The 14,962-nt window shown below is 42.7% G+C and overlaps 1 protein-coding gene across 3 annotated transcripts in view; it reads left to right on the top strand.

Annotated features, from left to right (window-relative positions):
* ROBO3 (roundabout guidance receptor 3) overlaps positions 1-14,962 on the top strand; it is a 403,271-nt gene that overhangs the window by 370,743 nt on the left and 17,566 nt on the right. For all 3 annotated transcript variants that reach the window (XM_073657372.1, XM_073657370.1, XM_073657373.1), the window contains exons 9-13: positions 1,090-1,295; positions 5,282-5,363; positions 5,550-5,718; positions 13,813-13,979; positions 14,062-14,183. In XM_073657372.1, the coding sequence (XP_073513473.1) occupies positions 1,090-1,295; positions 5,282-5,363; positions 5,550-5,718; positions 13,813-13,979; positions 14,062-14,183 (746 nt within the window). The remainder of the gene's footprint in view (positions 1-1,089; positions 1,296-5,281; positions 5,364-5,549; positions 5,719-13,812; positions 13,980-14,061; positions 14,184-14,962) is intronic.

The raw sequence follows: 14,962 nt of genomic DNA, 5'->3' as shown, positions 1-14,962 counted from the left end.
GATCACTCTTCACTTTGCCGCCGCACCCCGATCACTCTTCACTTCATTGCCGTACCCCGATCACTCTTCACTTTGCCGCCGCACCCTGATCACTATTCACTTTGTCGCCGCACCCCGATCACTATTCACTTTGCCGCCGCACCCCGATCACTCTTCACTTTGCCGCCACACCCCGATCACTCTTCACTTTGCCGCCGCACCCCGATCACTCTTCACTTTGCCGCCGCACCCCGATCACTCTTCACTTCATTGCCGTACCCCGATCACTCTTCACTTTGCCGCCGTACCCCGATCACTCTTCACTTTGCCGCCGTACCCCGATCACTCTTCACTTTGCCGCCGCACCCCGATCACTCTTCACTTTGCCGCCGCACCCCGATCACTCTTCACTTTGCCGCCGTACCCCGATCACTCTTCACTTTGCCGCCGCACCCCGATCACTCTTCACTTTGTCGCTGCACCCCGATCACTATTCAAGTTTCTACAAAGTAGAGCATACGATAAAATGAGAATGTTTCTTCTTGTTTCCCACAATTGCCGATAAGTCTCAGAAAGTAATTAATTAATTATTGCCCACGGAAGACGATTTCATTAGGTGGCAGAGAAAGCGCTGATGGATGAGTCCTCCTCCCCGGCTGTAGATCAGGGCGGCTTCACGGACAGTTTGTTAAACCAACACCATTAACGGAGATTCCTGGGGCCGTCGCTTGTCGTATAACAGATCGTTGATTAATCATTGATCGCGACGTCTCCTCGGTGTTTATTTCGCTGAGTGAGCAGATATTAATCAGTGAGAACCAGGAATTGATATCTCACCCTGTACAAAGCTTTTCTGCAGACGGTGTTATTTGGGAAATCTGGGTGACGGCTACTTGTCCCCCATACAAATTTTACACGGTTCATCACCCCTTATGGAGATGGGGGTGCAGCCACATATACATAGGGAAAGCTGAGTGACGGTGTACATTATACCATTGCAGCTCATTCAGGGCCTGACTCCCTGCAGTATAGTAACTGGGGATATAACTGTATTAGTGGGGTATGCAGGGTCTGGGAAAAGCTGGGTGACTTTATTTTCTATGTTTTCAGCCACGTCGGATCGAGTTCCGCCAATAATCCGCCGCGGACCCTCCAACCAAACCTTGGCTGCGGACTCGGCTGTTCAGATGCAGTGTCATGTGACCGGGAACCCCCTGCCCAGCACTCATTGGCTGAAAGACGGACAGAGACTTGGGGGCAGTGACCCCCGGATCAGCGTGCTGGATAACGGCACATTACAGATCTCCCATCTACAGGTCAGTCTGACATCTCCTCTCATCCACAACCTGATAATCCGGCATCTCATCCTTTTCTTTTTTCTGCACAGGATTTTGTGCTTGTAATAGTTGTCAAACGCTGCTAATAAATAGACGCAGGCGTCCCATGTGCTGACGGCGCAGGCGTCCCATGTGCTGACGGAGCAGGCGTCCCATGTGCTGACGGAGCAGGCGTCCCATGTGCTGACGGAGCAGGCGTCCCATGTGCTGACGGCGCAGGCGTCCCATGTGCTGACGGAGCAGGCGTCCCATGTGCTGACGGAGCAGGCGTCCCATGTGCTGACGGCGCAGGCGTCCCATGTGCTGACGGAGCAGGCGTCCCATGTGCTGACGGCGCAGGCGTCCCATGTGCTGACGGCGCAGGCGTCCCATGTGCTGACGGAGCAGGCGTCCCATGTGCTGACGGAGCAGGCGTCCCATGTGCTGACGGAGCAGGCGTCCCATGTGCTGACGGCGCAGGCGTCCCATGTGCTGACGGAGCAGGCGTCCCATGTGCTGACGGCGCAGGCGTCCCATGTGCTGACGGAGCAGGCGTCCCATGTGCTGACGGAGCAGGCGTCCCATGTGCTGACGGAGCAGGCGTCCCATGTGCTGACGGAGCAGGCGTCCCATGTGCTGACGGCGCAGGCGTCCCATGTGCTGACGGAGCAGGCGTCCCATGTGCTGACGGCGCAGGCGTCCCATGTGCTGACGGAGCAGGCGTCCCATGTGCTGACGGAGCAGGCGTCCCATGTGCTGACGGCGCAGGCGCCCCATGTGCTGACGGCGCAGGCGTCCCATGTGCTGACGGAGCAGGCGTCCCATGTGCTGACGGAGCAGGCGTCCCATGTGCTGACGGCGCAGACGTCCCATGTGCTGACGGCGCAGGCGTCCCATGTGCTGACGGCGCAGGCGTCCCATGTGCTGACGGCGCAGGCGTCCCATGTGCTGACGGAGCAGGCGTCCCATGTGCTGACGGAGCAGGCGTCCCATGTGCTGACGGCGCAGGCGTCCCATGTGCTGACGGAGCAGGCGTCCCATGTGCTGACGGAGCAGGCGTCCCATGTGCTGACGGAGCAGGCGTCCCATGTGCTGACGGCGCAGGCGTTCCATGTGCTGACGGCGCAGGCGTCCCATGTGCTGACGGCGCAGGCGTCCCATGTGCTGGTGTAATTGTGGTCTGGTGTAATTGTGTGACCGGTATCGCAGCCGCTTCTGTGTATTCGAGGCTCGTTCCTGCATGCGGGGGGGATCGCGGTGGCGGAGCAGCGCTGACCGTGGGGCCGAGGAATGTGGCTCCTGATATTGTAATGATGGCTTGTTATTTATATACTGGGGGGGCCGTGTCTGCGGGGGCCGCTGCCGGCTGTCAGTCTCTGAACTCTGATTGCCCCGGCACGCTGCTGCTGCGGCGGCAGACACGGGACATACATTTTTAATACTGAGCTCGCAAATGATTTTACTGTAGCTGTTCCTGATCTGATGAGAAAGCGTTTAATATTTTACAAGCAGCGAAGACGATGGCGGCTGAAGAAAAACACAGAGTGCAAATCCAGTAATGTCATAGAACGGGAAATATTGTTACAGGGAGATAGAGTTGCCGTCATTAATAGCCGCCTGTCTGTCTGATATGTAGGTCGACAGGAGACGGACGGACAGATAGAAGAGGGAGACTATCTATCTATCCCTCTCGTATCGGTCTCTCCATCCCTCCCTCTTTTCTCTCTTTCTCGCTCTTCCTTTTGCTGCACTTTCACCTGCCGATCTATTACCGTTAAACGACCGCCGATAATATGTAGACGAGCGGATCTGCAGTCATTTAATAGCCCTGCCCGCCGCAGATCTCTGTGCGATCATACTGTGTGCATAGAACATGATGTTCTCGGCAGCACATACTGGTTACACTCAGCGATGTGCTGCTGAGAACAATTATTTTCAGCCTGCACAATCATCATCGCACCCTATGAATGAGCGTGTGGTTTGCTCGCCGGCGATCGTCAGCCTTTTCACACTACACGATTATCAGGATTCCTGATTATCCTCTGCTGTCTCCATTTCTCTCCATTCTTCTTCTTCCGGATCTTTCACCTCTGTCCATCCTTCGCTCTTCCATCTCTTCTTTGTTCCTTCCGTGTGTGTTTCGGAGACATTTCATGGTAATTTTGCCCTTTTCTCGTGTGAACTTCCTACAATCTTCATCATCTTCAGATCCTGCACATTTTCCCCCGACCTCGTGGCCCCGGAGTGACAAAGCTCCTGTCACATCTGAGACGTTTGATGCTTGTTCAAATATGGACGACGCTTTAGTGCTGACGGCGCGCGGCGGCAGCCGACCCTTTTATGTGGGGCAGCGGGGGGCGGGGAATGTTTGTTTTCCTTCTTGTGTCTGGGACAGGTATGTGCACCTGATCGGCCCCCCGTCCTGCCGGCACACAGGTGCAGCCGTCCGTACTAATCCCAGGCCTCACCCCGCACCAGTGACTCCATGATGGGAGGGGACGGCCACGGGTTCTAACACAACTACGGCTGAAATGTTAAAGGGACGAGACGTGGCCGCCGTCAGGGGCAGAGGAGTCGGTGCCACTATGTGACTTTATAGCGGCATTTATCAATACGCAGAGAACATTATAGAAGAATATATGCCACCGAATCCATCGCTGCAGGGCCAGCTGCTCGGGTGGTCGTTTCCTGAACAGGACGCAATGGCGTCATCACATCTGATCACAACCCTTTCCAGTTTCCTGACCGCTGCAGCCAATCACAAGCCTTAGCGGTCAGGTGATCAAAGTACAAGACCACTCACTACCTATCCCAATGAGAGCCTCTCCGGCTTAGTCGGGGGGGCGTTTCATTACACCCCGCGCTGTTTGACAGGACGGAGCTGCTGCGAGTCCCTCGCGCTCCGACAGCGAACAGGTCAGAAATCATCGCTCGGGTCTTGTAAAAATAGAAAGCTCCTGCCGCTGAGCGGAGACGGCGGCCTCCGGGGACGGAGCGTCAAACAGGGATAAGCCGGACCTGCAACCTCCCGGAGGAGACGTGATCATCGCCTGCTGATCCCCCGAATCGCACATTACACAAATGGATGCTAATTTTTTTATTTATTTTTTTTATGCGCAAGGAAAAAGTAAATAGTAAAAGAGCAGCAAAAAAAAAAAGCACGTGCCATTAAAAGCAAGAAAAGGCCTTGGCATGTCTTAAAGTCTGGTCCAAAGGAAGGCGCGATGCACGAGCTTTAGATCAGGCTGCAGCTCCCCGGATTCGTGCTGCAGGGTAAAATGGAGGTTACTCATGAATAACTTAGAAAACATGGCGTGCACGCTAAATATTTGCTTAAAAATTGATGTGCGGATTCAGCAGGGAGTGAAATCCTCAGCTTATTTTTGTTCCTTCGTTGTGTTGGAGTCAGAAGGTTAATGCAACTCCCGTGTCCCCTGTGCAGCTAATAGCATCACATCGGCGCGACTGCAGCTCTGCGCCCGGGAAAAAAAAAAATGAGGCTTGTCAGGTGGATTGGAGGACTGCTATGAGTTATTGGTCCCGCAGGAGGACGGGTTCATCAGCCTGCAATGACTCATGGAAGAGGAGACGGCAGCGTCCAGAGCAGAACTTTACCAGGCGGTGTGGAAGAAGCACAGGCGGCTTCCGTGGATTATACTTCAAGTCCCTGAAAGCAGGGAGCGTGGGCTCCGACAGTGGCGGGGGGCTGCTTGCTGTAGCAGAAGCCTGCGCCCGCTGCTTTGCATCGGAGGGCCGGGCATGTCAGGTCACTTCTGTTTGCTTTTTCTGATCTCCGGTTTTATATTTCCCTTCAGTCATTTTCCAGGTTACTAAGGAAAAGTCACAAGGGGCAGGTGGGGAGTGAAATAAACCTGTAGTAAAGCACAGGGGAAGCAACACGTAAAGTTCCTATAACCTGCGTTTATGATCGTGCGATGAGATTCACATTGCGCTCTCGGACTTATTCATCCTTTGTTACATTTCAGGTGATGGATTCCGGTGCTTATGTCTGTGTCGCCACAAGTTCCACTGGAGAAACCACCTGGAGCGGATACCTGGAGGTGCAAGGTAATGAGGGTGGTCCAAAACATACACGACCCAGTCTGAAATCAACTAACCCAGAGGCACAATCCTGCATGAAGCCCCCCAGCCCTGCACCGGGATCTCTGGGGTTCAGGCAGCGGCCTCAGGAATAAGATCACCAGCTGCTACCTGGTATTTTAATCATTATCCTATTATATTATGTCTTTGAAGAAAAAGGTTCCCCGGTACACGTGAAGCTAGCGGAGCCGAGCTTGGTGCCCGGGTCCCCGTCCAAACCTCTGGTCACTGACGTCAGTAAAAACAGCGTGACTCTAACATGGCAGCCGCATCCTCAGTCCGGGAGCATGCAGGTGTCCTCCTACATCATCGAGGCCTTCAGGTAAAAGGAACCCGACGACTATTCCCAGTATCACTCGAATCGCTGCATTGTTCTGATTCGTGCAACATGTAAAGCGCCGGCTAAAGAATAACTTTACTACTGAAACTGATGGGATAGTCATAGCACTAGACGACAAAAGATACCTGTCTTGTAGTGATCCCCATCTGCGAGCTCTGAGAAATCAAGCTTCCAAGCCACATGCAAATGATCCTGGGGCGTGTGAAAGTACTCGGAGGGTTGTCAATGCTTGATTTCTCTTTGCTCGGGACTTTGGATTTCCACCAGACGGGTATCATTTGTATGGTTGTGCTAGGACCTCTCGCTCAGTGAATGACGAGACCCCTGCACCGCGCTGCGCTGCGCTCAGCTCATGTGACAGCTGTGGACTTCAGAGCAGTGATTCGACAGATCAGTGGGGGGTCTCAGGACCCCGGACTCACACCGATCAGTAACACTATCCGCCATCTATAATATATAAAAAACGCTTACAAAATGATGGTTACACTCGGTCATGGCCTCAGCCCCCATGTCCAGGAGCGCACGGCCTGTCTGCGGTCAGCACATTGTATGGAAGCCATCAGACATTTATCTCTAAACCTCTCTGTTTTCCTTTCATTTCCACATTGGGAGTCTTCACTATTTTATGGTTGTAATATTAGCTCAGTAAAATAGGAGGCGATTGCAGGATCTGCGGCCGTTCTACCCGAGTTTTGGGTCACCGGTTCTGCAAACATTTTCTTAGGAAGCAATAAGTGGGTGCCGCGTCCACACTCCGGGGCGTCTGACACATCCACTTTGTTCTGTCCAGAGATTTATGGAGAATACAGGTTGTGAACTGTTTAGTCAGCAATGAAAAATTCTGCCATAAATCAGGAGGGTGGTCCGCAGCGCGGAAGGATTGGGGGCGATTGTGAGAACGTAACAATGTCCACCCCCCCACCCCAAAACCTACTATGAAGAAAGTAGTAATGTTCACTAATGTCTGGTCATAAATCACACTCTGCTGCACAACATCCCATGCCCCACAACACATTTACAATCCAGGGTCTTCTCATGTGCTGCTGTGTACTGTACGCGGGGTGGTCTGTCACATAAATTATATTACTGTCTTACACCAATTAAACAAGACCGCAAATGTACATTGTAATAATGAGCAGGTGGCTATATCTAATCACCACCATGGTACTGAATAGCTTCCTCTGAAATGTATAGTATAACTACTATAATACTGCTCCTATGTACAAGAATATAACTACTATAATACTGCCCCTATGAACAAGAGTATAACTACTATAATACTGCCCCCTATATACAAGAATATAACTACTATAATACTGCTCCCTATGTACAAGAATATAACTACTATAATACTGCTCCTATGTACAAGAATATAACTACTATAATACTGCTCCTATGTACAAGAATATAACTACTATAATACTGCTCCTATGTACAAGAATATAACTACTATAATACTGCCCCTATGTACAAGAATATAACTACTATAATACTGCCCCCTATGTACAAGAATATATCTACTATAATACTGCTCCTATGTACAAGAATATAACTACTATAATACTGCACCTATGTACAAGAATATAACTACTATAATACTGCTCCTATGTACAAGAATATAACTACTATAATACTGCTCCTATGTACAAGAATATAACTACTATAATACTGCTCCTATGTACAAGAATATAACTACTATAATACTGCCCCCTATGTACAAGAATATAACTACTATAATACTGCCCCCTATGTACAAGAATATAACTACTATAATACTGCCCCCTATGTACAAGAATATAACTACTATAATACTGCCCCCTATGTACAAGAATATAACTACTATAATACTGCCCCCTATATACAAGAATATAACTACTATAATACTGCCCCCTATATACAAGAATATAACTACTATAATACTGCCCCCTATGTACAAGAATATGACTACTATAATACTGCCCCCTATGTACAAGAATATAACTACAATAATACTGCCCCTATATACAAGAATATAACTACTATAATACTGCTCCTATGTACAAGAATATAACTACTATAATACTGCTCCTATGTACAAGAATATAACTACTATAATACTGCTCCTATGTACATGAATATAACTACTATAATACTGCCCCTATGTACAAGAATATAACTACTATAATACTGCCCCCTATATATAAGAATATAACTACTATAATACTGCCCCTATGTACAAGAATATAACTACTATAATACTGCTCCTATGTACAAGAACATAACTGCTATAATACTGCCCCCTATGTACAAGAATATAACTATTATAATACTGCCCCTATGTACAAGAATATAACTACTATAATACTGCTCCCTATGTACAAGAATATAACTACTATAATACTGCCCCCTATGTACAAGAATATAACTACTATAATACTGCTCCTATGTACAAGAATATAATTACTATAATACTGCCCCCTATGTACAAGAATATAACTACTATAATACTGCCCCCTATGTACAAGAATATAACTACTATAATACTGCTCCTATGTACAATAATATAACTACTATAATACTGCCCCTATGTACAAGAATATAACTACTATAATACTGCTCCTATGTACAAGAACATAACTGCTATAATACTGCCCCCTATGTACAAGAATATAACTATTATAATACTGCCCCTATGTACAAGAACATAACTACTATAATACTGCTCCCTATGTACAAGAATATAACTACTATAATACTGCCCCCTATGTACAAGAATATAACTACTATAATACTGCTCCTATGTACAAGAATATAATTACTATAATACTGCCCCCTATGTACAAGAATATAACTACTATAATACTGCTCCTATGTACAAGAATATAACTACTATAATACTGCTCCCTATGTACAAGAATATAACTACTATAATACTGCTCCTATGTACAAGAATATAACTACTATAACAGTGCCCTCTATGTATAAGAATAGAACTACTATAATACTGCCCCTATGTAAAAGAATATAACTACTATAATACTGCCCCCTATGTACAAGAATATAGCTACTATAATACTGCTCCTATTGTACACGGATATAACTACTATAATACTGCCCCTGTGTACAAGAATATAACTACTATAATACTGCCCCTATGTACAAGAATATAACTACTATAATACTGCTCCCTATGTACAAGAATATAACTACTATAATACTGCTCCTATGTACAAGAATATAACTACTATAATACTGCTCCCTATGTACAAGAATATAACTACTATAATACTGCTCCTATGTACAAGAATATAACTACTATAATACTGCTCCTATGTACAAGAATATAACTACTATAATACTGCTCCCTATGTACAAGAATATAACTACTATAATACTGCTCCTATGTACAAGAATATAACTACTATAATACTGCTCCCTATGTACAAGAATATAACTACTATAATACTGCTCCTATGTGCAAGAATATAACTACTATAATACTGCACCTATGTGCAAGAATATAACTATTATAATACTGCTCCTATGTGCAAGAATATAACTACTATAATACTGCCCCTATATATAAGAATATAACTACTATAATACTGCCCCTATGTATAAGAATATAACTACTATAATACTGCCCCCTATGTACAAGAATATAACTACTATAATACTGCTCCCTATGTACAAGAATATAACTACTATAATACTGCTCCTATGTACAAGAATATAACTACTATAATACTGCTCCCTATGTACAAGAATATAACTACTATAATACTGCTCCCTATGTACAAGAATATAACTACTATAATACTGCTCCTATGTACAAGAATATAACTACTATAATACTGCCCCCTATGTACAAGAATATAACTACTATAATACTGCTCCCTATATATAAGAATATAACTACTATAATACTGCCCCTATGTATAAGAATATAACTACTATAATACTGCCCCCTATGTACAAGAATATAACTACTATAATACTGCTCCCTATGTACAAGAATATAACTACTATAATACTGCTCCTATGTACAAGAATATAACTACTATAATACTGCTCCCTATGTACAAGAATATAACTACTATAATACTGCTCCTATGTACAAGAATATAACTACTATAATACTGCTCCCTATGTACAAGAATATAACTACTATAATACTGCTCCTATGTACAAGAATATATCTACTATAATACTGCCCCTATGTACAAGAATATAACTATTATAATACTGCTCCTATGTGCAAGAATATAACTACTATAATACTGCACCTATGTACAAGAATATAACTATTATAATACTGCTCCTATGTGCAAGAATATAACTACTATAATACTGCACCTATGTGCAAGAATATAACTATTATAATACTGCTCCTATGTGCAAGAATATAACTACTATAATACTGCTCCTATGTACAAGAATATAACTACTATTAATACTGCTCCTATGTACAAGAATATAACTACTATAATACTGCTCCTATGTACAAGAATATAACTACTATAATACTGCCCCTATGTACAAGAATATAACTATTATAATACTGCACCTATGTGCAAGAATATAACTATTATAATACTGCTCCTATGTGCAAGAATATAACTACTATAATACTGCACCTATGTACAAGAATATAACTATTATAATACTGCTCCTATGTGCAAGAATATAACTACTATAATACTGCACCTATGTACAAGAATATAACTATTATAATACTGCTCCTATGTGCAAGAATATAACTACTATAATACTGCCCCTATGTATAAGAATATAACTACTATAATACTGCTCCTATGTACAAGAATATAACTACTATAATACTGCCCCCTATATACAAGAATATAACTACTATAATACTGCCCCCTATGTACAAGAATATGACTACTTTAATACTGCCCCCTATGTACAAGAATATAACTACAATAATACTGCCCCTATATACAAGAATATAACTACTATAATACTGCCCCCTATATATAAGAATATAACTACTATAATACTGCCCCTATGTACAAGAATATAACTACTATAATACTGCTCCTATGTACAAGAACATAACTGCTATAATACTGCCCCCTATGTACAAGAATATAACTATTATAATACTGCCCCTATGTACAAGAATATAACTACTATAATACTGCTCCCTATGTGCAAGAATATAACTACTATAATACTGCACCTATGTGCAAGAATATAACTATTATAATACTGCTCCTATGTGCAAGAATATAACTACTATAATACTGCCCCTATGTATAAGAATATAACTACTATAATACTGCCCCTATGTATAAGAATATAACTACTATAATACTGCCCCCTATGTACAAGAATATAACTACTATAATACTGCCCCCTATGTACAAGAATATAACTACTATAATACTGCTCCTATGTACAAGAATATAACTACTATAATACTGCTCCCTATGTACAAGAATATAACTACTATAATACTGCCCCTATGTACAAGAATATAACTATTATAATACTGCTCCTATGTGCAAGAATATAACTACTATAATACTGCACCTATGTACAAGAATATAACTATTATAATACTGCTCCTATGTGCAAGAATATAACTACTATAATACTGCACCTATGTGCAAGAATATAACTATTATAATACTGCTCCTATGTGCAAGAATATAACTACTATAATACTGCCCCTAGGTATAAGAATATAACTACTATAATACTGCCCCTATGTATAAGAATATAACTACTATAATACTGCCCCCTATGTACAAGAATATAACTACTATAATACTGCTCCCTATGTACAAGAATATAACTACTATAATACTGCTCCTATGTACAAGAATATAACTACTATAATACTGCTCCCTATGTACAAGAATATAACTACTATAATACTGCTCCTATGTACAAGAATATAACTACTATAATACTGCTCCCTATGTACAAGAATATAACTACTATAATACTGCTCCTATGTACAAGAATATATCTACTATAATACTGCCCCTATGTACAAGAATATAACTATTATAATACTGCTCCTATGTGCAAGAATATAACTACTATAATACTGCTCCTATGTACAAGAATATATCTACTATAATACTGCACCTATGTACAAGAATATAACTATTATAATACTGCTCCTATGTGCAAGAATATAACTACTATAATACTGCTCCTATGTACAAGAATATAACTACTATAATACTGCTCCTATGTACAAGAATATAACTACTATAATACTGCTCCTATGTACAAGAATATAACTACTATAATACTGCCCCTATGTACAAGAATATAACTATTATAATACTGCTCCTATGTGCAAGAATATAACTACTATAATACTGCACCTATGTACAAGAATATAACTATTATAATACTGCTCCTATGTGCAAGAATATAACTACTATAATACTGCACCTATGTGCAAGAATATAACTATTATAATACTGCTCCTATGTGCAAGAATATAACTACTATAATACTGCACCTATGTACAAGAATATAACTATTATAATACTGCTCCTATGTGCAAGAATATAACTACTATAATACTGCCCCTATGTATAAGAATATAACTACTATAATACTGCTCCTATGTACAAGAATATAACTACTATAACACTGCCCTGTATGTATAAAAATAGAACTACTATAATACTGCTCCCTATGTACAAGAATATAACTACTATAATACTGCTCCTATGTACAAGAATATAACTACTATAATACTGCCCCCTATGTACAAGAATATAACTGCTATAATACTGCTCCCTATGTACAAGAATATAACTACTATAACACTGCCCTCTATGTACAAGAATATAACTACTATAATACTGCCCCCTATGTACAAGAATATAACTACTATAATACTGCTCCTATGTACAAGAATATAATTACTATAATACTGCTCCTATGTACAAGAATATAACTACTATAACACTGCCCTCTATGTACAAGAATATAACTACTATAATACTGCCCCCTATGTACAAGAATATAACTACTATAATACTGCCCCCTATGTACAAGAATATAACTACTATAATACTGCTCCTATGTACAAGAATATAATTACTATAATACTGCTCCTATGTACAAGAATATAACTACTATAACACTGCCCTCTATGTACAAGAATATAACTACTATAATACTGCTCCCTATGTACAAGAATATAACTACTATAATACTGCCCCCTATGTACAAGAATATAATTACTATAATACTGCCCCTATGTGCAAGAATATAGCTACTATAATACTGCCCCCTATGTACAAGAATATAACTACTATAATACTGCCCCCTATGTACAAGAATATAATTACTATAATACTGCCCCTATGTGCAAGAATATAGCTACTATAATACTGCCCCCTATGTACTAGGATATAACTACTATAATACTCCCTCTATGTACAAGAATATAACTACTATAATACTGCTCCTATGTACAAGAATATAACTACTATAATACTGCCCCTATGTACAAGAATATAACTACGATAATACTGCCCCCTATGTACAAGAATATAACTACTATAATACTGCTCCTATGTACAAGAATATAACTACTATAATACTGCCCCTATGTACAAGAATATAACTACTATAATACTGCCCCCTATGTACAAGAATATAACTACTATAATACTGCCCCCTATGTACAAGAATATAACTACTATAATACTGCCCCCTATGTACAAGAATATAATTACTATAATACTGCCCCTATGTGCAAGAATATAGCTACTATAATACTGCCCCCTATGTACTAGGATATAACTACTATAATACTGCCTCTATGTACAAGAATATAACTACTATGTACAAGAATATAATTACTATAATACTGCCCCTATGTGCAAGAATATAGCTACTATAATACTGCCCCCTATGTACTAGGATATAACTACTATAATACTGCTCCTATGTACAAGAATATAACTACTATAATACTGCACCTATGTACAAGAATATAACTACTATAATACTGCTCCTTTTCTGGTATATGACAGTCATAACACAATGATTTCTGTCTGTTCCTACATTAATGATTTCTCGTTTTCCCCGCTGCAGCCAGTCAGCGGGCAGTACCTGGCAGACGGTAGCGGACAATGTCAGGATGGAGAAACACACGGTCATCGGTCTGAACCCAAACACCATTTATCTCTTCATCATTCGAGCGATGAATTCTTATGGCCTCAGCGATCCCAGTCCAATATCGGAGCCTGTGCGCACGCAGGGTGAGTCGGGTTGACGGTATTATTTTTATTCCACCATTTCTTTCTCCTATACGGACTTTCACTATGTTCCTGTATTTTGCAGACATCAGTCCCACGCGTCAAGGCGTCGACCATCGGCAGGTACAGCGGGAGCTCGGGGAGGTCGTGGTTCAGCTCCAGAAGCCGATCATCCTCACCTCCTCCACGGTGCAGGTCACATGGACGGTCAGTCACCCGCACATTCATTTAATGGTCGTCACTTTTCTCACATGTAGGGTGACGCGGGCGATGTATCTGGTATGTTTGGGGCGACAGTCACATGAACGACCCCCTGTATGACAGGTGGCCCTGGTGCCCCGCTGCCGTCCACACTTTTTTTGCTGCTTGTGCTATACTTGTGTCACTTTGTGTAAATGTAAAGCTAGAACTCCATGCGCTTGCTGGGAGTAGTAGTTCTGTAGCATCTAGACAGCCGCCGGTTGCAGATCACTTGGGTAGACGGACGCCTCCGTTCTGTGCTCCGATATTTCTCCGTCTGTTTCTATGTTGTATTATGGCATTGTAGTAAGATGCTTGGAGGCCGCCATTACTACTCGTCGCGCCTGGCAAGCGGCGCCAAAAACCTCCCGGCGCACCTCCGCCAACGACCGCCTCGTCTATTGATGGGATTCATTACTGCGGCCATTAATTACAGGCGCAAAGAAATCCGCTGTGATAAAATATCTCCAGATCTGATTGCCGGTCATCACAGTGGCCGCGTCCTGCCACCCATGATGGCGGGAGGGGAATTAAAGCCGCCATTTCTTGTGTATTGAGAGATTGCGCAAAATGCACAAAGCGGCATATATCAGGGGGTCCCGGAGGGCGATAATCCCCCTGGAGCACAGTGACTGCCCGGCTGCCGTCAGCACAGAGGCTGAAGGCTGTAGCACGTCACGTGCACATGAGTATATGCGTGTAACGTGTATATACGGACTTATATATAGATGTATGGTATATATATC

Source organism: Phyllobates terribilis, unplaced genomic scaffold (assembly GCF_046119375.1).
Source record: "Phyllobates terribilis strain yellow unplaced genomic scaffold, ASM4611937v1 Scaffold_12__6_contigs__length_324123572, whole genome shotgun sequence".
In the NCBI taxonomy this organism is placed as follows: domain Eukaryota; kingdom Metazoa; phylum Chordata; class Amphibia; order Anura; family Dendrobatidae; genus Phyllobates; species Phyllobates terribilis.
Note: the sequence above shows the minus strand (reverse complement) of the source record. Positions and strands in the feature narration are given on the sequence as shown.